This window comes from Musca autumnalis, unplaced genomic scaffold (assembly GCF_047663935.1).
Source record: "Musca autumnalis isolate F117 unplaced genomic scaffold, ASM4766393v1 scaffold_2, whole genome shotgun sequence".
NCBI lineage: Eukaryota > Metazoa > Arthropoda > Insecta > Diptera > Muscidae > Musca > Musca autumnalis.
In genome coordinates this window covers 101090747-101113855 of record NW_027411755.1, presented here as the reverse complement: position 1 = coordinate 101113855, position 23109 = coordinate 101090747, and the positions used below count along the sequence as shown (strand labels likewise).

General features: G+C 32.1%; 1 protein-coding gene across 1 annotated transcript in view; it reads right to left on the bottom strand.

The window, feature by feature from the left end:
* The window catches only part of hook (hook microtubule tethering protein), a 500473-nt gene that overhangs the window by 234824 nt on the left and 242540 nt on the right, over positions 1-23109 (bottom strand). Inside the window, exon 4 of the mRNA XM_073968623.1 lies at positions 487-738. Within this exon, the coding sequence (XP_073824724.1) occupies positions 487-738 (252 nt within the window). The remainder of the gene's footprint in view (positions 1-486; positions 739-23109) is intronic.

Below are 23109 nucleotides of genomic sequence, written 5' to 3'. Positions count from 1 at the left end.
TTAGTTTTCTTGGTTCGAAAACAATTACTTGACAAACTGTACATATGTTCGTTTACTCACAATTTGTACAAATTGTTACTGGATGTTGTTCGTTTACTCTACAGTACAATGCAAAAGGCCTTAGTCGTTTACAAGAAGTTACTGGACTTGTACAGATTTGTACAAATTATTAAGTAAAGGAACATACCTAATATGTGTATGTGCAAGAAAAACACACAAAAATAATTCTTGTGGTTATTACATCGCAGACTATACTAAAAATATGGAAAGCAGTATTGTTATCAATTGTTCTTTATTTATATTCGGAAGATGATGAATCGGCACAGATGGAGAATCTTCTGAATTGCCTTCATATTACCACAAAAATAATATTTTTAACGATTTTTTTCAATAACGTAATAATTCTTCGGTCCCTACTGCTACTCTATAGATATAGTTCGACAGTATTCATAAAATATTACAATCATCATCAATCATATATTATACCTCTTTTTTATAAAATTCAATTTGACCTTTAAGAGCAGCACATTTTTTTGCGTCTTCCTCGAATTGGGCGTTTTGCTGCAAATATTCAGCGCTTCTTTCATCTAACAATTTCAGTTGTTTTTTTAAATCAGTGTAATCTTCAAGTTTCTTTTTGTATGTTTTAACTTGGGCTTCGCAAACTTTTAGTTTTTCGTTTGTTTCCCTTAGCACATCAATTTCGTCTTTCAGTTTTAGAAATTCACTGTTTGTTTTCTGGAATAAACATCAATATAAGAATATATTTATGCGATAATATATAATTGTTCCACAAACTTCCCAGAAGGACAAGGGAGATAATAATATATATGATAATTATATAAAATATAAATTCAATGCTTCAAGTATAAGAAAATAAAAAGTTTTGACACAATATCCAACAAGAATTATAAAAAAAATTTGAAATACATAAAACGCCTTAAAATTTAAAATCTTCAGTATTTCTAAAATATCATTTTTAATATGATTCAAATTATGTTTTTTTTTGTTTTGGGAAGTTTATAAAAGAATAAAATTTTAAAATTGATATCGGTGGAGTGGCATGAGCATGGGTGCAAGTGTCAGAAACTTAGGAAATAATAAAAATTGCTTGACATTTAAGTTTTGGATTTAATAAAATTCAGAGTCCAGAGTGAGGTTATATCGTTTATTAGCAAAAGTCCGGGTTTCGAAAAACATATGAGCGTAGGGATCGAACCTGTATCAGAGTGAGTACTACTGATCTATTGACGTTATATCGGTCGATATCATTGGAAATTCGGGATTCCATAAAGGCAAAAAGTTTTAAGAAGCCCCTCAATTTTTGTTTATATTTTCCCTCCTGTTGTTTCCACTGCAATGTTGTAGCAAATTTAAGGTTTTTGTGTTCTTTGTCGAATGTTGTGCTTCAATTTCTATTCTTAAGGGTAAGTGGTCGGACCATATTTTCTCTTCAACTTCAAAGTTTTAGTCCTTCATATGACACTACCCATATATCATTCACTGTATTGCCAGAAGTACTTACAAAAGTGAAATGTCCATTTTCATCTCCATTGGTTCTGCCATTTAAAACCAGCAGTCCTTCATCTTCGTAAAACTCCACGAAGAGTTTTCCTTTTGTATTTACAACATTATCCTTCGAGAATCTTTTACCTAGGCCTACTTTGAATTCTGTTTGCAAACTGTTTTCTAAATCTTGTTGGAGGTTTCCTATCCGGATATTAATGTCTCCTGCTAATATTATTTCGTTTCCTGTTAATTCTTTAACGGTTTGCTTCATATTTTCAAAATTGGCCGACCAATTTTCTCCTCTTATGTATACAGGAACGAAAATAATACAATTTTATCCATCCTTCGTTATACATTTAGATCTCTCGATGTATATCAGAACCTTTTAAATTGCCTGTTTTACTAAGAATGATTTCTGTATCCCCTTTACCATGTCTTTGATACAATGATCTAACTGATTTGATTCTTGCATCCATATTAACTTTTAGGACATCCTGACATAACTTCTTTTTTTCATATATGTTAGTCTGTTGAGTGCCCTTATTATTAAGTTCTTCCTTTTAAGGCCACTCTCCAAATCAGTTAGTCGTTTCTTTATCATGGCGTTTTCCTTTTTGAGTATCCCCATTCTCGTGTGCCAAACCATCATTCACTGCATTTAACTGTGAGACTTCTTTAGTCAACGTTGTAATTCGACCTAAGATTTCTTCGTTGCATTCCTTTATAATAGCCTTCATATTGGCAACACTTAAATCCGATACCTTCTGTTTGTTGCTAATTTTAAACTGTTTTGATTTGTTTGCTGCTTCTCCTTCTGGAGATAAATTATTTGCTTTCCGCTTTCCCAGCTTGTTTAAAATAATAACAGCCTGTTCATGTATGTCGATAAGAAAATGAATGCGCAAGAAAGACTACCAAATTTGAGTGTGTTTTTCAAATTTGTTTTTTGTTTTGAAGTAAAAGCAAAGGCAATATAATTTCAAAAACTAAAGTTTGGGTGTGTTTCATGCGCACACATTTTCGTTTCGAAATACATAAACTGGGGGTTAATTCTTTGAGCCACTGTAAAATTTTAAGTTAACGGCCAAACTTCACTATTGTGTATTAAAAATGTTAGTATGGACCTTTTCTCAAAATGACACTTGTGACAGCAATCAGCTGTCTTTTGTTATTTTCTTTGTTTGCTTATCTATATCGACAACCGGTTAAGATACAAATATTTTGTTGTGCAATTTTGTAAAATGTTGCTGAAGTTTTTTAATTTGATTGATTATTATTTTGCGAAACGAACAAACTATTCACTTAGTCTTCACTATCTCAATGGCGGTTAATTGTTCTCAATGGGAGGAGCTATAACTTGATTCCCGACTCGGAGCTCGCAACAAATGGATGTACACGTATTAACAACAATAACGAACGGACATATATAAATCGACTCAGAAAGTGATTCTATGTATTTCCCAAAAAGGAACTATCTATTTCTCGCTTCCTTGTGCATGTTACATACAAATGCACAAATACATAGTACCCCTTACTACAGAGTGGTGTAGGGTATGAATAATATTCTCTTTATTGTTATTGTTTTTTGATTTAGATTTTTATTTCATTTCTTTGATACAGATGTGTATATAAAAAAGTTACATTATTTCATCTTAAAGATAACAAAATAAAATATTTATATTTTGACAATAACTTTTTAAAGGTGTCTGTCTAAACCGTTATTTGGCATCTGTTAATACATTTAGTTTATAATTACAAAATAATGTGAATTCATTTTATATTATTTTTCAGTTTAATATTATAATTCTTCTGGAATTATATGTTTTCTATAATTCAGAGCAAATTTAAAATACTTATACATGTTCTCCCATACATTTTCTGTATCTCCATTTAAAACCTTTATTATATCATTTTCTTCGAGACATGTACTTCCAAAGTATCGTATTCTTAAATCTCTAAACAATGGGCATTTGGCTATGAAATTTTGATATTTTCCAATTTACCCAGTGTTACATAATGTGCATTGTCGGATTTCATCAATACTGAAGGCGTTTCCTTTCAATGGCAATACATCTCCTCTCGTTCTCATTATAATACAAATTTTTCTAGATTCCAAATATTTTCCATATATTCTATACCAACCTCTGGATTTAAATAGCGGTAGAATCTTGTTTCGCTATTGTTAGCCCTTTCTATTTTTTGCTTGTTTTCAAAGCTGGTTAAAACTTGTATTAGTTTTTAGTGCCCACTCAACTAAGGTTATGTATATATGTGAAAATGTTTCATTATTTTGTTCAGCCAAAATTGTCAATGCCTTGGCCCAATATATTCTCTTCTCCTAAGTATTCAATGCTAGTATCTGTGGTAGACGCTGAGTTCTGTATTTATATATGACAATTTGATTATAATCTGCTTGAAGCATCAATGTGTAAAAGTGGTTGTCTGGTATGTATGTTTCCAATGATAGTATATAATTCGGTATAGTGTCTGGTTGTCTTAGTAATATATAATTGTTCCACAAACTTCCCAGAAGGACAAGGGAGATAATAATATATATGATAATTATATAAAATATAAATTCAATGCTTCAAGTATAAGAAAATAAAAAGTTTTGACACAATATCCAACAAGAATTATAAAAAAAATTTGAAATACATAAAACGCCTTAAAATTTAAAATCTTCAGTATTTCTAAAATATCATTTTTAATATGATTCAAATTATGTTTTTTTTTGTTTTGGGAAGTTTATAAAAGAATAAAATTTTAAAATTGATATCGGTGGAGTGGCATGAGCATGGGTGCAAGTGTCAGAAACTTAGGAAATAATAAAAATTGCTTGACATTTAAGTTTTGGATTTAATAAAATTCAGAGTCCAGAGTGAGGTTATATCGTTTATTAGCAAAAGTCCGGGTTTCGAAAAACATATGAGCGTAGGGATCGAACCTGTATCAGAGTGAGTACTACTGATCTATTGACGTTATATCGGTCGATATCATTGGAAATTCGGGATTCCATAAAGGCAAAAAGTTTTAAGAAGCCCCTCAATTTTTGTTTATATTTTCCCTCCTGTTGTTTCCACTGCAATGTTGTAGCAAATTTAAGGTTTTTGTGTTCTTTGTCGAATGTTGTGCTTCAATTTCTATTCTTAAGGGTAAGTGGTCGGACCATATTTTCTCTTCAACTTCAAAGTTTTAGTCCTTCATATGACACTACCCATATATCATTCACTGTATTGCCAGAAGTACTTACAAAAGTGAAATGTCCATTTTCATCTCCATTGGTTCTGCCATTTAAAACCAGCAGTCCTTCATCTTCGTAAAACTCCACGAAGAGTTTTCCTTTTGTATTTACAACATTATCCTTCGAGAATCTTTTACCTAGGCCTACTTTGAATTCTGTTTGCAAACTGTTTTCTAAATCTTGTTGGAGGTTTCCTATCCGGATATTAATGTCTCCTGCTAATATTATTTCGTTTCCTGTTAATTCTTTAACGGTTTGCTTCATATTTTCAAAATTGGCCGACCAATTTTCTCCTCTTATGTATACAGGAACGAAAATAATACAATTTTATCCATCCTTCGTTATACATTTAGATCTCTCGATGTATATCAGAACCTTTTAAATTGCCTGTTTTACTAAGAATGATTTCTGTATCCCCTTTACCATGTCTTTGATACAATGATCTAACTGATTTGATTCTTGCATCCATATTAACTTTTAGGACATCCTGACATAACTTCTTTTTTTCATATATGTTAGTCTGTTGAGTGCCCTTATTATTAAGTTCTTCCTTTTAAGGCCACTCTCCAAATCAGTTAGTCGTTTCTTTATCATGGCGTTTTCCTTTTTGAGTATCCCCATTCTCGTGTGCCAAACCATCATTCACTGCATTTAACTGTGAGACTTCTTTAGTCAACGTTGTAATTCGACCTAAGATTTCTTCGTTGCATTCCTTTATAATAGCCTTCATATTGGCAACACTTAAATCCGATACCTTCTGTTTGTTGCTAATTTTAAACTGTTTTGATTTGTTTGCTGCTTCTCCTTCTGGAGATAAATTATTTGCTTTCCGCTTTCCCAGCTTGTTTAAAATAATAACAGCCTGTTCATGTATGTCGATAAGAAAATGAATGCGCAAGAAAGACTACCAAATTTGAGTGTGTTTTTCAAATTTGTTTTTTGTTTTGAAGTAAAAGCAAAGGCAATATAATTTCAAAAACTAAAGTTTGGGTGTGTTTCATGCGCACACATTTTCGTTTCGAAATACATAAACTGGGGGTTAATTCTTTGAGCCACTGTAAAATTTTAAGTTAACGGCCAAACTTCACTATTGTGTATTAAAAATGTTAGTATGGACCTTTTCTCAAAATGACACTTGTGACAGCAATCAGCTGTCTTTTGTTATTTTCTTTGTTTGCTTATCTATATCGACAACCGGTTAAGATACAAATATTTTGTTGTGCAATTTTGTAAAATGTTGCTGAAGTTTTTTAATTTGATTGATTATTATTTTGCGAAACGAACAAACTATTCACTTAGTCTTCACTATCTCAATGGCGGTTAATTGTTCTCAATGGGAGGAGCTATAACTTGATTCCCGACTCGGAGCTCGCAACAAATGGATGTACACGTATTAACAACAATAACGAACGGACATATATAAATCGACTCAGAAAGTGATTCTATGTATTTCCCAAAAAGGAACTATCTATTTCTCGCTTCCTTGTGCATGTTACATACAAATGCACAAATACATAGTACCCCTTACTACAGAGTGGTGTAGGGTATGAATAATATTCTCTTTATTGTTATTGTTTTTTGATTTAGATTTTTATTTCATTTCTTTGATACAGATGTGTATATAAAAAAGTTACATTATTTCATCTTAAAGATAACAAAATAAAATATTTATATTTTGACAATAACTTTTTAAAGGTGTCTGTCTAAACCGTTATTTGGCATCTGTTAATACATTTAGTTTATAATTACAAAATAATGTGAATTCATTTTATATTATTTTTCAGTTTAATATTATAATTCTTCTGGAATTATATGTTTTCTATAATTCAGAGCAAATTTAAAATACTTATACATGTTCTCCCATACATTTTCTGTATCTCCATTTAAAACCTTTATTATATCATTTTCTTCGAGACATGTACTTCCAAAGTATCGTATTCTTAAATCTCTAAACAATGGGCATTTGGCTATGAAATTTTGATATTTTCCAATTTACCCAGTGTTACATAATGTGCATTGTCGGATTTCATCAATACTGAAGGCGTTTCCTTTCAATGGCAATACATCTCCTCTCGTTCTCATTATAATACAAATTTTTCTAGATTCCAAATATTTTCCATATATTCTATACCAACCTCTGGATTTAAATAGCGGTAGAATCTTGTTTCGCTATTGTTAGCCCTTTCTATTTTTTGCTTGTTTTCAAAGCTGGTTAAAACTTGTATTAGTTTTTAGTGCCCACTCAACTAAGGTTATGTATATATGTGAAAATGTTTCATTATTTTGTTCAGCCAAAATTGTCAATGCCTTGGCCCAATATATTCTCTTCTCCTAAGTATTCAATGCTAGTATCTGTGGTAGACGCTGAGTTCTGTATTTATATATGACAATTTGATTATAATCTGCTTGAAGCATCAATGTGTAAAAGTGGTTGTCTGGTATGTATGTTTCCAATGATAGTATATAATTCGGTATAGTGTCTGGTTGTCTTAGTACTCTTTTTACGAAATGCCTCTGCAGTTTATCCACTTCTTCAAACCATCCGAAACCACAAACTAGTGCGGCATAAGACTGAGTTGATCTGCATACACTTCCATTTGGCTATTAGCGATATTTCCGGTTTAATTAAGATTCCATTCCAAGTTGCATTAATACAGGTTTTTGATTTACTATTTCTATTGTTAACATGTTAAAATGACACCTAAATAAAAAAAATTCATTTACTTTTTCAATTTCCTGATTCTGATACTGCCATCTATCATTGTTAGATAATCGCCTCCATTACGGAACACCATAATTTTAGATTGTGAAAGGTTTACTGCCCTGTGCCATTGTTTACAATAAAATTCCAATTTTTTTATCATATTTTGTAGTACATTTCTATCATCCGCTAATAAGACAATGTCATCAGCATACAGTAACACACGAATATTCATCGTATCGATCATTAGACCGCCTTTCAACCAATCGTGAATATCATTTATATATAATGTAAACAACAGAGGTGATAGCAAACATCCTTGACGAACTCCAGTATAAGTGTTGAAAGGTTCTGATAATGAATTTCCTGTCCACACAACTGACTTCGTACTCTTGCATATGTTTTCGATTAGATTAATAATTTTTGTAGATATACCCAAAATGTGTAACTTATATATCAGTAGCTTTCTGGAAATCATGTCAAAGGCAGCATTGAGTTTTGCCGCTTGTAGGTTTTCATTCAATTTTTGTATATATTTTCCATCCTGTTGTTTCCACTGCAATTTTGGTAGCAAATTTAAGCTTTTTGTGTTCTCTTTCGAATGTTGTGCTTCAATTTCTATTCTCAGGGGTGAGTGGTCGGACCATATTTTCTCTTTAACTCTTCCTTCATATTTTCAAAATTCGCCGACCAATTTTCTCCTCTTATGTATACAGGAACGAAAATAATACATTTTTATCCATCCTTCGTTCTACATTTAGATCTCTCGATGTATATCAGAACCTTTTAAATTACCTGTTTTACCAAGAATGATTTCTGTATCCCCTTTACCATGTCTTTGATACAATGATCTAACTGATTTGATTCTTGCATCCATATTAACTTTTAGGACATCCTGACATAACTTCTTTTTTTCATATATGTTAGTCTGTTGAGTGCCCTTATTATTAAGTTCTTCCTTTTAAGGCCACTCTCCAAATCAGTTAGTCGTTTCTTTATCATGGCGTTTTCCTTTTTGAGTATCCCCATTCTCGTGTGCCAAACCATCATTCACTGCATTTAACTGTGAGACTTCTTTAGTCAACGTTGTAATTCGACCTAAGATTTCTTCGTTGCATTCCTTTATAATAGCCTTCATATTGGCAACACTTAAATCCGATACCTTCTGTTTGTTGCTAATTTTAAACTGTTTTGATTTGTTTGCTGTTTCTCCTTCTGGAGATAAATTATTTGCTTTCCGCTTTCCCAGCTTGTTTAAAATAATAAATTCTTTGAGCCACTGTAAAATTTTAAGTTAACGGCCAAACTTCACTATTGTGTATTAAAAATGTTAGTATGGACCTTTTCTCAAAATGACACTTGTGACAGCAATCAGCTGTCTTTTGTTATTTTCTTTGTTTGCTTATCTATATCGACAACCGGTTAAGATACAAATATTTTGTTGTGCAATTTTGTAAAATGTTGCTGAAGTTTTTTAATTTGATTGATTATTATTTTGCGAAACGAACAAACTATTCACTTAGTCTTCACTATCTCAATGGCGGTTAATTGTTCTCAATGGGAGGAGCTATAACTTGATTCCCGACTCGGAGCTCGCAACAAATGGATGTACACGTATTAACAACAATAACGAACGGACATATATAAATCGACTCAGAAAGTGATTCTATGTATTTCCCAAAAAGGAACTATCTATTTCCCAAAAAGGTCTATCTCGCTTCCTTGTGCATGTTACATACAAATGCACAAATACATAGTACCCCTTACTACAGAGTGGTGTAGGGTATGAATAATATTCTCTTTATTGTTATTGTTTTTTGATTTAGATTTTTATTTCATTTCTTTGATACAGATGTGTATATAAAAAAGTTACATTAGTTCATCTTAAAGATAACAAAATAAAATATTTATATTTTGACAATAACTTTTTACAGGTGTCTGTCTAAACCGTTATTTGGCATCTGTTAATACATTTAGTTTATAATTACAAAATAATGTGAATTCATTTTATATTATTTTTCAGTTTAATATTATAATTCTTCTGGAATTATATGTTTTCTATAATTCAGAGCAAATTTAAAATACTTATACATGTTCTCCCATACATTTTCTGTATCTCCATTTAAAACCTTTATTATATCATTTTCTTCGAGACATGTACTTCCAAAGTATCGTATTCTTAAATCTCTAAACAATGGGCATTTGGCTATGAAATGTTGACATTTTCCAATTTACCCTGTGTTACATAATGTGCACTGTCGGATTTCATCAATACTGAAGGCGTTTCCTTTCAATGGCAATACATCTCCTCTCGTTCTCATTATAATACAAATTTGTTCTAGATTCCAAATATTTTCCATATATTCTATACCAACCTCTGGATTTAAATAGCGGTAGAATCTTGTTTCGCTATTGTTAGCCCTTTCTATTTTTGTTTGTTTTCAAAGCTGGTTAAAACTTGTATTAGTTTTTAGTGCCCACTCAACTGAGGTTATGTATATATTTGAAAATGTTTCATTATTTTGTTCGGCCAAAATTGTCAATGCCTTGGCCCAATATATTCTCTTCTCCTAAGTATTCAATGCTAGTATCTGTGGTAGACGCTGAGTTCTGTATTTATATATGACATTTTGATTATAATCTGCTTGAAGCATCAATGTGTAAAAGTGGTTGTCTGGTAAGTATGTTTCCAATGATAGTATATAATTCGGTATAGTGTCTGGTTGTCTTAGTACTCTTTTTACGAAATACCTCTGCAGTTTATCCACTTCTTCAAACCATCCGAAACCACAAACTAGTGCGGCATAAGACTGAGTTGATATGCATACACTTAGAAAGATTTTCCATTTGGCTATTAGCGATATTTCCGGTTTAATTAAGATTCCATTCCAAGTTGCATCAATACAGGTTTTTGATTTACTATTTCTATTGTTAACATGTTAAAATGACACCTAAATAAAAAAAATTCATTTACATTTTCAATTTCTTGATTCTGGTATTGCCATCTATCATTGTTAGATAATCGCCTCCATTACGGAACACCATAATTTTAGATTGTGAAAGGTTTACTGCCCTGTGCCATTGTTTACAATAAAATTCCAATTTTTTTATCATATTTTGTAGTACATTTCTATCATCCGCTAATAAGACAATGTCATCAGCATACAGTAACACACGAATATTCATCGTATCGATCATTAGACCGCCTTTCAACCAATCGTGAATATCATTTATATATAATGTAAACAACAGAGGTGATAGCAAACATCTTTGACGAACTCCAGTATAAGTGTTGAAAGGTTCTGATAATGAATTTCCTATCCACACAACTGACTTCGTACTCTTGCATATGTTTTCGATTAGATTAATAATTTTTGTAGATATACCCAAAATGTGTAACTTATATATCAGTAGCTTTCTGGAAATCATGTCAAAGGCAGCATTGAGTTTTGCCGCTTGTAGGTTTTCATTCAATTTTTGTATATATTTTCCATCCTGTTGTTTCCACTGCAATTTTGGTAGCAAATTTAAGCTTTTTGTGTTCTCTTTCGAATGTTGTGCTTCAATTTCTATTCTCAGGGGTGAGTGGTCGGACCATATTTTCTCTTTAACTCTTCCTTCATATTTTCAAAAATCGCCGACCAATTTTCTCCTCTTATGTATACAGGAACGAAAATAATACATTTTTATCCATCCTTCGTTCTACATTTAGATCTCTCGATGTATATCAGAACCTTTTAAATTACCTGTTTTACCAAGAATGATTTCTGTATCCCCTTTACCATGTCTTTGATACAATGATCTAACTGATTTGATTCTTGCATCCATATTAACTTTTAGGACATCCTGACATAACTTCTTTTTTTCATATATGTTAGTCTGTTGAGTGCCCTTATTATTAAGTTCTTCCTTTTAAGGCCACTCTCCAAATCAGTTAGTCGTTTCTTTATCATGGCGTTTTCCTTTTTGAGTATCCCCATTCTCGTGTGCCAAACCATCATTCACTGCATTTAACTGTGAGACTTCTTTAGTCAACGTTGTAATTCGACCTAAGATTTCTTCGTTGCATTCCTTTATAATAGCCTTCATATTGGCAACACTTAAATCCGATACCTTCTGTTTGTTGCTAATTTTAAACTGTTTTGATTTGTTTGCTGTTTCTCCTTCTGGAGATAAATTATTTGCTTTCCGCTTTCCCAGCTTGTTTAAAATAATAAATTCTTTGAGCCACTGTAAAATTTTAAGTTAACGGCCAAACTTCACTATTGTGTATTAAAAATGTTAGTATGGACCTTTTCTCAAAATGACACTTGTGACAGCAATCATCTGTCTTTTGTTATTTTCTTTGTTTGCTTATCTATATCGACAACCGGTTAAGATACAAATATTTTGTTGTGCAATTTTGTAAAATGTTGCTGAAGTTTTTTAATTTGATTGATTATTATTTTGCAAAACGAACAAACTATTCACTTAGTCTTCACTATCTCAATGGCGGTTAATTGTTCTCAATGGGAGGAGCTATAACTTGATTCCCGACTCGGAGCTCGCAACAAATGGATGTACACGTATTAACAACAATAACGGACGGACATATATAAATCGACTCAGAAAGTGATTCTATGTATTTCCCAAAAAGGAACTATCTATTTCCCAAAAAGGTCTATCTCGCTTCCTTGTGCATGTTACATACAAATGCACAAATACATAGTACCCCTTACTACAGAGTGGTGTAGGGTATGAATAATATTCTCTTTATTGTTATTGTTTTTTGATTTAGATTTTTATTTCATTTCTTTGATACAGATGTGTATATAAAAAAGTTACATTAGTTCATCTTAAAGATAACAAAATAAAATATTTATATTTTGACAATAACTTTTTACAGGTGTCTGTCTAAACCGTTATTTGGCATCTGTTAATACATTTAGTTTATAATTACAAAATAATGTGAATTCATTTTATATTATTTTTCAGTTTAATATTATAATTCTTCTGGAATTATATGTTTTCTATAATTCAGAGCAAATTTAAAATACTTATACATGTTCTCCCATACATTTTCTGTATCTCCATTTAAAACCTTTATTATATCATTTTCTTCGAGACATGTACTTCCAAAGTATCGTATTCTTAAATCTCTAAACAATTTGGCTATGAAATGTTGACATTTTCCAATTTACCCTGTGTTACATAATGTGCACTGTCGGATTTCATCAATACTGAAGGCGTTTCCTTTCAATGGCAATACATCTCCTCTCGTTCTCATTATAATACAAATTTGTTCTAGATTCCAAATATTTTCCATATATTCTATACCAACCTCTGGATTTAAATAGCGGTAGAATCTTGTTTCGCTATTGTTAGCCCTTTCTATTTTTGTTTGTTTTCAAAGCTGGTTAAAACTTGTATTAGTTTTTAGTGCCCACTCAACTGAGGTTATGTATATATTTGAAAATGTTTCATTATTTTGTTCGGCCAAAATTGTCAATGCCTTGGCCCAATATATTCTCTTCTCCTAAGTATTCAATGCTAGTATCTGTGGTAGACGCTGAGTTCTGTATTTATATATGACATTTTGATTATAATCTGCTTGAAGCATCAATGTGTAAAAGTGGTTGTCTGGTAAGTATGTTTCCAATGATAGTATATAATTCGGTATAGTGTCTGGTTATCTTAGTACTCTTTTTACGAAATACCTCTGCAGTTTATCCACTTCTTCAAACCATCCGAAACCACAAACTAGTGCGGCATAAGACTGAGTTGATATGCATACACTTAGAAAGATTTTCCATTTGGCTATTAGCGATATTTCCGGTTTAATTAAGATTCCATTCCAAGTTGCATCAATACAGGTTTTTGATTTACTATTTCTATTGTTAACATGTTAAAATGACACCTAAATAAAAAAAATTCATTTACTTTTTCAATTTCCTGATTCTGGTATTGCCATCTATCATTGTTAGATAATCGCCTCCATTACGGAACACCATAATTTTAGATTGTGAAAGGTTTACTGCCCTGTGCCATTGTTTACAATAAAATTCCAATTTTTTATCATATTTTGTAGTACATTTCTATCATCCGCTAATAAGACAATGTCATCAGCATACAGTAACACACGAATATTCATCGTATCGATCATTAGACCGCCTTCCAACCAATCGTGAATATCATTTATATATAATGTAAACAACAGAGGTGATAGCAAACATCCTTGACGAACTCCTGTATAAGTGTTGAAAGGTTCTGATAATGAATTTCCTGTCCACACAACTGACTTCGTACTCTTGCACATGTTATCGATTAGATTAATAATTTTTGTAGATATATCCAAATTGTGTAACTTATATATCAGTAGCTTCCTGAAAATCATGTCAAAGGCAGCGGTGAAATCTACAAAGAATGCAACACCTTTTTCTTTCGATGAAGTTTGAGATGAACCATAGATGCCAAATTGAATATATTATCCACTGTCGAGTATTCTGGTCTGAAGCCAGCTTGAAATTCGTTCAAAATGTTGTTTTTCTCTACCCACACTTGTATACGCTTGTTTAGAATTCCCATGAGTATTTTTGCGAATTCATTAAAGATATCCCTCTGTAATTACTTGGTTCGCTAAATGCTCCTTTTTTGTGGATAGGAAATATAACAGATTCATCTAAGATAATATCTATCTGCCCTGTGTTGAAAATTGTATTGTACTGTCTTGCCAATTCTAACAAAAATTCTTGTGAGGCATTTTTCAAGAACTCATAGGGCACTCTGTCGATTCCTGGGCCTAATTTTCTTTTGTGCTTAATATGTCGATTATTTCACATACATCTATATCGCGATCTAGCTCAAGATCAGTACGATAGCATATTGCATATAGGATATCTTCTGCGAACTGTGGCTGATTTAGTAACCTGTCAAAAAATGTTCTAAACTCTTCAGCTGTTATATTTTGTCCAATATGAAAATGTTGGCCTCTCAACTGATTCGCAATTTTCCTCCATTGTTTACTATCAAATGTTCTGGAGAGTTTTGCTTCAAGTTCCCTTATATATTCTTTCTTTTCTTCCTTACATGTTCTTTTATATGATTTTATAGTTGCTATGTAGTTATTTTTATCATCTTGCATATCTGTCTTTCGGAATGACTTGTTTCGAGCTTTTTCGCATTTATTATTAAACCACGCTGACTTCATTGCTCTCGACTCCTTATTTTGCTTCCATTTTACTGCCGACTTGTGTACAATGTTGGACAAATCTTTTAACCCGTTTAATTCAGCATTGAGTTTTGCCGCTTGTAGGTTTTCATTCAATTTTTGTATATATTTTCCATCCTGTTGTTTCCACTGCAATTTTGGTAGCAAATTTAAGCTTTTTGTGTTCTCTGTCGAATGTTGTGCTTCAATTTCTATTCTCAGGGGTAAGTGGTCGGACCATATTTTCTCTTTAACTCTTCCTTCATATTTTCAAAATTCGCCGACCAATTTTCTCCTCTTATGTATACAGGAACGAAAATAATACAATTTTATCCATCCTTCGTTCTACATTTAGATCTCTCGATGTATATCAGAACCTTTTAAATTGCCTGTTTTACCAAGAATGATTTCTGTATCCCCTTTACCATGTCTTTGATACAATGATCTAACTGATTTGATTCTTGCATCCATATTAACTTTTAGGACATCCTGACATAACTTCTTTTTTTCTTATATGTTAGTCTGTTGAGTGCCCTTATTATTAAGTTCTTCCTTTTAAGGCCACTCTCCAAATCAGTTAGTCGTTTCTTTATCATGGCGTTTTCCTTTTTGAGTATCCCCATTCTCGTGTGCCAAACCATCATTCACTGCATTTAACTGTGAGACTTCTTTAGTCAACGTTGTAATTCGACCTAAGATTTCTTCGTTGCATTCCTTTATAATAGCCTTCATATTGGCAACACTTAAATCCGATACCTTCTGTTTGTTGCTAATTTTAAACTGTTTTGATTTGTTTGCTGCTTCTCCTTCTGGAGATAAATTATTTGCTTTCCGCTTTCCCAGCTTGTTTAAAATAATAAATTCTTTGAGCCACTGTAAAATTTTAAGTTAACGGCCAAACTTCACTATTGTGTATTAAAAATGTTAGTATGGACCTTTTCTCAAAATGACACTTGTGACAGCAATCAGCTGTCTTTTGTTATTTTCTTTGTTTGCTTATCTATATCGACAACCGGTTAAGATACAAATATTTTGTTGTGCAATTTTGTAAAATGTTGCTGAAGTTTTTTAATTTGATTGATTATTATTTTGCGAAACGAACAAACTATTCACTTAGTCTTCACTATCTCAATGGCGGCTAATTGTTCTCAATGGGAGGAACTATAACTTGATTCCCGACTCGGAGCTCGCAACAAATGGATGTACACGTATTAACAACAACAATAACGAACGGACATATATAAATCGACTCAGAAAGTGATTCTATGTATTTCTCAAAAAGGAACTATCTATTTCCCAATAAGGTCTATCTCGCTTCCTTGTGCATGTTACATACAAATGCACAAAGACATAGTACCCCTTACTACAGAGTGGTGTAGGGTATGAATAATATTCTCTTTATTGTTATTGTTTTTTGATTTAGATTTTTATTTCATTTCTTTGATACAGATGTGTATATAAAAAAGTTACATTAGTTCATCTTAAAGATAACAAAATAAAATATTTATATTTTGACAATAACTTTTTAAAGTTGTCTGTCTAAACCGTTATTTGGCATCTGTTAATACATTTAGTTTATAATTACAAAATAATGTGAATTCATTTTATATTATTTTTCAGTTTAATATTATAATTCTTCTGGAATTATATGTTTTCTATAATTCAGAGCAAATTTAAAATACTTATACATGTTCTCCCATACATTTTCTGTATCTCCATTTAAAACCTTTATTATATCATTTTCTTCGAGACATGTACTTCCAAAGTATCGTATTCTTAAATCTCTAAACAATGGGCATTTGGCTATGAAATGTTGACATTTTCCAATTTACCCTGTGTTACATAATGTGCACTGTCGGATTTCATCAATACTGAAGGCGCTTCCTTTCAATGGCAATACATCTCCTCTCGTTCTCATTATAATACAAATTTGTTCTAGATTCCAAATATTTTCCATATATTCTATACCAACCTCTGGATTTAAATAGCGGTAGAATCTTGTTTCGCTATTGTTAGCCCTTTCTATTTTTGTTTGTTTTCAAAGCTGGTTAAAACTTGTATTAGTTTTTAGTGCCCACTCAACTGAGGATATGTATATATTTGAAAATGTTTCATTATTTTGTTCGGCCAAAATTGTCAATGCCTTGGCCCAATATATTCTCTTCTCCTAAGTATTCAATGCTAGTATCTGTGGTAGACGCTGAGTTCTGTATTTATATATGACATTTTGATTATAATCTGCTTGAAGCATCAATGTGTAAAAGTGGTTGTCTGGTAAGTATGTTTCCAATGATAGTATATAATTCGGTATAGTGTCTGGTTGTCTTAGTACTCTTTTTACGAAATACCTCTGCAGTTTATCCACTTCTTCAAACCATCCGAAACCACAAACTAGTGCGGCATAAGACTGAGTTGATATGCATACACTTAGAAAGATTTTCCATTTGGCTATTAGCGATATTTCCGGTTTAATTAAGATTCCATTCCAAGTTGCATCAATACAGGGTTTTGATTTACTATTTCTATTGTTAACATGTTAAAATGACACCTAAATAAAAAAAATTCATTTACTTTTTCAATTTCCTGATTCTGGTATTGCCATCTATCATTGTTAGATAATCGCCTCCATTACGGAACACCATAATTTTAGATTGTGAAAGGTTTACTGCCCTGTGCCATTGTTTACAATAAAATTCCAATTTTTTTTTATCATATTTTGTAGTACATTTCTATCATCCGCTAATAAGACAATGTCATCAGCATACAGTAACACACGAATATTCATCGTATCGATCATTAGACCGCCTTTCAACCAATCGTGAATATCATTTATATATAATGTAAACAACAGAGGTGATAGCAAACATCTTTGACGAACTCCTGTATAAGTGTTGAAAGGTTCTGATAATGAATTTCCTGTCCACACAACTGACTTCGTACTCTTGCATATGTTTTCGATTAGATTAATAATTTTTGTAGATATACCCAAAATGTGTAACTTATATATCAGTAGCTTTCTGGAAATCATGTCAAAGGCAGCGGTGAAATATACAAAGAATGCAACATATTTTGTAGTACATTTCTATCATCCGCTAATAAGACAATGTCATCAGCATACAGTAACACACGAATATTCATCGTATCGATCATTAGACCGCCTTCCAACCAATCGTGAATATCATTTATATATAATGTAAACAACAGAGGTGATAGCAAACATCCTTGACGAACTCCTGTATAAGTGTTGAAAGGTTCTGATAATGAATTTCCTGTCCACACAACTGACTTCGTACTCTTGCACATGTTATCGATTAGATTAATAATTTTTGTAGATATATCCAAATTGTGTAACTTATATATCAGTAGCTTCCTGAAAATCATGTCAAAGGCAGCGGTGAAATCTACAAAGAATGCAACACCTTTTTCTTTCGATGAAGTTTGAGATGAACCATAGATGCCAAATTGAATATATTATCCACTGTCGAGTATTCTGGTCTGAAGCCAGCTTGAAATTCGTTCAAAATGTTGTTTTTCTCTACCCACACTTGTATACGCTTGTTTAGAATTCCCATGAGTATTTTTGCGAATTCATTAAAGATATCCCTCTGTAATTACTTGGTTCGCTAAATGCTCCTTTTTTTGTGGATTGGAAATATAACAGATTCATCTAAGATAATATCTATCAGCCCTGTGTTGAAAATTGTATTGTACTGTCTTGCCAATTCTAACAAAAATTCTTGTGAGGCATTTTTCAAGAACTCATAGGGCACTCTGTCGATTCCTGGGGCCTAATTTTCTTTTGTGCTTAATATGTCGATTATTTCACATACATCTATATCGCGATCTAGCTCAAGATCAGTACGATAGCATATTGCATATAGGATATCTTCTGCGAACTGTGGCTGATTTAGTAACCTGTCAAAAAATGTTCTAAACTCTTCAGCTGTTATATTTTGTCCAATATGAAAATGTTGGCCTCTCAACTGATTCGCAATTTTCCTCCATTGTTTACTATCAAATGTTCTGGAGAGTTTTGCTTCAAGTTCCCTTATATATTCTTTCTTTTCTTCCTTACATGTTCTTTTATATGATTTTATAGTTGCTATGTAGTTATTTTTATCATCTTGCATATCTGTCTTTCGGAATGACTTGTTTCGAGCTTTTTCGCATTTATTATTAAACCACGCTGACTTCATTGCTCTCGACTCCTTATTTTGCTTCCATTTTACTGCCGACTTGTGTACAATGTTGGACAAATCTTTTAACCCGTTTAATTCAGCATTGAGTTTTGCCGCTTGTAGGTTTTCATTCAATTTTTGTATATATTTTCCATCCTGTTGTTTCCACTGCAATTTTGGTAGCAAATTTAAGCTTTTTGTGTTCTCTGTCGAATGTTGTGCTTCAATTTCTATTCTCAGGGGTAAGTGGTCGGACCATATTTTCTCTTTAACTCTTCCTTCATATTTTCAAAATTCGCCGACCAATTTTCTCCTCTTATGTATACAGGAACGAAAATAATACAATTTTATCCATCCTTCGTTCTACATTTAGATCTCTCGATGTATATCAGAACCTTTTAAATTGCCTGTTTTACCAAGAATGATTTCTGTATCCCCTTTACCATGTCTTTGATACAATGATCTAACTGATTTGATTCTTGCATCCATATTAACTTTTAGGACATCCTGACATAACTTCTTTTTTTCATATATGTTAGTCGGTTGAGTGCCCTTATTATTAAGTTCTTCCTTTTAAGGCCACTCTCCAAATCAGTTAGTCGTTTCTTTATCATGGCGTTTTCCTTTTTGAGTATCCCCATTCTCGTGTGCCAAACCATCATTCACTGCATTTAACTGTGAGACTTCTTTAGTCAACGTTGTAATTCGACCTAAGATTTCTTCGTTGCATTCCTTTATAATAGCCTTCATATTGGCAACACTTAAATCCGATACCTTCTGTTTGTTGTTAATTTTAAACTGTTTTGATTTGTTTGCTGCTTCTCCTTCTGGAGATAAATTATTTGCTTTCCGCTTTCCCAGCTTGTTTAAAATAATAAATTCTTTGAGCCACTGTAAAATTTTAAGTTAACGGCCAAACTTCACTATTGTGTATTAAAAATGTTAGTATGGACCTTTTCTCAAAATGACACTTGTGACAGCAATCAGCTGTCTTTTGTTATTTTCTTTGTTTGCTTATCTATATCGACAACCGGTTAAGATACAAATATTTTGTTGTGCAATTTTGTAAAATGTTGCTGAAGTTTTTTAATTTGATTGATTATTATTTTGCGAAACGAACAAACTATTCACTTAGTCTTCACTATCTCAATGGCGGCTAATTGTTCTCAATGGGAGGAGCTATAACTTGATTCCCGACTCGGAGCTCGCAACAAATGGATGTACACGTATTAACAACAACAATAACGAACGGACATATATAAATCGACTCAGAAAGTGATTCTATGTATTTCTCAAAAAGGAACTATCTATTTCCCAATAAGGTCTATCTCGCTTCCTTGTGCATGTTACATACAAATGCACAAAGACATAGTACCCCTTACTACAGAGTGGTGTAGGGTATGAATAATATTCTCTTTATTGTTATTGTTTTTTGATTTAGATTTTTATTTCATTTCTTTGATACAGATGTGTATATAAAAAAGTTACATTAGTTCATCTTAAAGATAACAAAATAAAATATTTATATTTTGACAATAACTTTTTAAAGTTGTCTGTCTAAACCGTTATTTGGCATCTGTTAATACATTTAGTTTATAATTACAAAATAATGTGAATTCATTTTATATTATTTTTCAGTTTAATATTATAATTCTTCTGGAATTATATGTTTTCTATAATTCAGAGCAAATTTAAAATACTTATACATGTTCTCCCATACATTTTCTGTATCTCCATTTAAAACCTTTATTATATCATTTTCTTCGAGACATGTACTTCCAAAGTATCGTATTCTTAAATCTCTAAACAATGGGCATTTGGCTATGAAATGTTGACATTTTCCAATTTACCCTGTGTTACATAATGTGCACTGTCGGATTTCATCAATACTGAAGGCGTTTCCTTTCAATGGCAATACATCTCCTCTCGTTCTCATTATAATACAAATTTGTTCTAGATTCCAAATATTTTCCATATATTCTATACCAACCTCTGGATTTAAATAGCGGTAGAATCTTGTTTCGCTATTGTTAGCCCTTTCTATTTTTGTTTGTTTTCAAAGCTGGTTAAAACTTGTATTAGTTTTTAGTGCCCACTCAACTGAGGTTATGTATATATTTGAAAATGTTTCATTATTTTGTTCGGCCAAAATTGTCAATGCCTTGGCCCAATATATTCTCTTCTCCTAAGTATTCAATGCTAGTATCTGTGGTAGACGCTGAGTTCTGTATTTATATATGACATTTTGATTATAATATGCTTGAAGCATCAATGTGTAAAAGTGGTTGTCTGGTAAGTATGTTTCCAATGATAGTATATAATTCGGTATAGTGTCTGGTTGTCTTAGTACTCTTTTTACGAAATACCTCTGCAGTTTATCCACTTCTTCAAACCATCCGAAACCACAAACTAGTGCGGCATAAGACTGAGTTGATATGCATACACTTAGAAAGATTTTCCATTTGGCAATTAGCGATATTTCCGGTTTAATTAAGATTCCATTCCAAGTTGCATCAATACAGGTTTTTGATTTACTATTTCTATTGTTAACATGTTAAAATGACACCTAAATAAAAAAAAATCATTTACTTTTTCAATTTCCTGATTCTGGTATTGCCATCTATCATTGTTAGATAATCGCCTCCATTACGGAACACCATAATTTTAGATTGTGAAAGGTTTACTGCCCTGTGCCATTGTTTACAATAAAATTCCAATTTTTTTATCATATTTTGTAGTACATTTCTATCATCCGCTAATAAGACAATGTCATCAGCATACAGTAACACACGAATATTCATCGTATCGATCATTAGACCGCCTTTCAACCAATCGTGAATATCATTTATATATAATGTAAACAACAGAGGTGATAGCAAACATCTTTGACGAACTCCAGTATAAGTGTTGAAAGGTTCTGATAATGAATTTCCTGTCCACACAACTGACTTCGTACTCTTGCATATGTTTTCGATTAGATTAATAATTTTTGTAGATATACCCAAAATGTGTAACTTATATATCAGTAGCTTTCTGGAAATCATGTCAAAGGCAGCGGTGAAATATACAAAGAATGCAACATATTTTGTAGTACATTTCTATCATCCGCTAATAAGACAATGTCATCAGCATACAGTAACACACGAATATTCATCGTATCGATCATTAGACCGCCTTCCAACCAATCGTGAATATCATTTATATATAATGTAAACAACAGAGGTGATAGCAAACATCCTTGACGAACTCCTGTATAAGTGTTGAAAGGTTCTGATAATGAATTTCCTGTCCACACAACTGACTTCGTACTCTTGCACATGTTATCGATTAGATTAATAATTTTTGTAGATATATCCAAATTGTGTAACTTATATATCAGTAGCTTCCTGAAAATCATGTCAAAGGCAGCGGTGAAATCTACAAAGAATGCAACACCTTTTTCTTTCGATGAAGTTTGAGATGAACCATAGATGCCAAATTGAATATATTATCCACTGTCGAGTATTCTGGTCTGAAGCCAGCTTGAAATTCGTTCAAAATGTTGTTTTTCTCTACCCACACTTGTATACGCTTGTTTAGAATTCCCATGAGTATTTTTGCGAATTCATTAAAGATATCCCTCTGTAATTACTTGGTTCGCTAAATGCTCCTTTTTTTGTGGATAGGAAATATAACAGATTCATCTAAGATAATATCTATCTGCCCTGTGTTGAAAATTGTATTGTACTGTCTTGCCAATTCTAACAAAAATTCTTGTGAGGCATTTTTCAAGAACTCATAGGGCACTCTGTCGATTCCTGGGGCCTAATTTTCTTTTGTGCTTAATATGTCGATTATTTCACATACATCTATATCGCGATCTAGCTCAAGATCAGTACGATAGCATATTGCATATAGGATATCTTCTGCGAACTGTGGCTGATTTAGTAACCTGTCAAAAAATGTTCTAAACTCTTCAGCTGTTATATTTTGTCCAATATGAAAATGTTGGCCTCTCAACTGATTCGCAATTTTCCTCCATTGTTTACTATCAAATGTTCTGGAGAGTTTTGCTTCAAGTTCCCTTATATATTCTTTCTTTTCTTCCTTACATGTTCTTTTATATGATTTTATAGTTGCTATGTAGTTATTTTTATCATCTTGCATATCTGTCTTTCGGAATGACTTGTTTCGAGCTTTTTCGCATTTATTATTAAACCACGCTGACTTCATTGCTCTCGACTCCTTATTTTGCTTCCATTTTACTGCCGACTTGTGTACAATGTTGGACAAATCTTTTAACCCGTTTAATTCA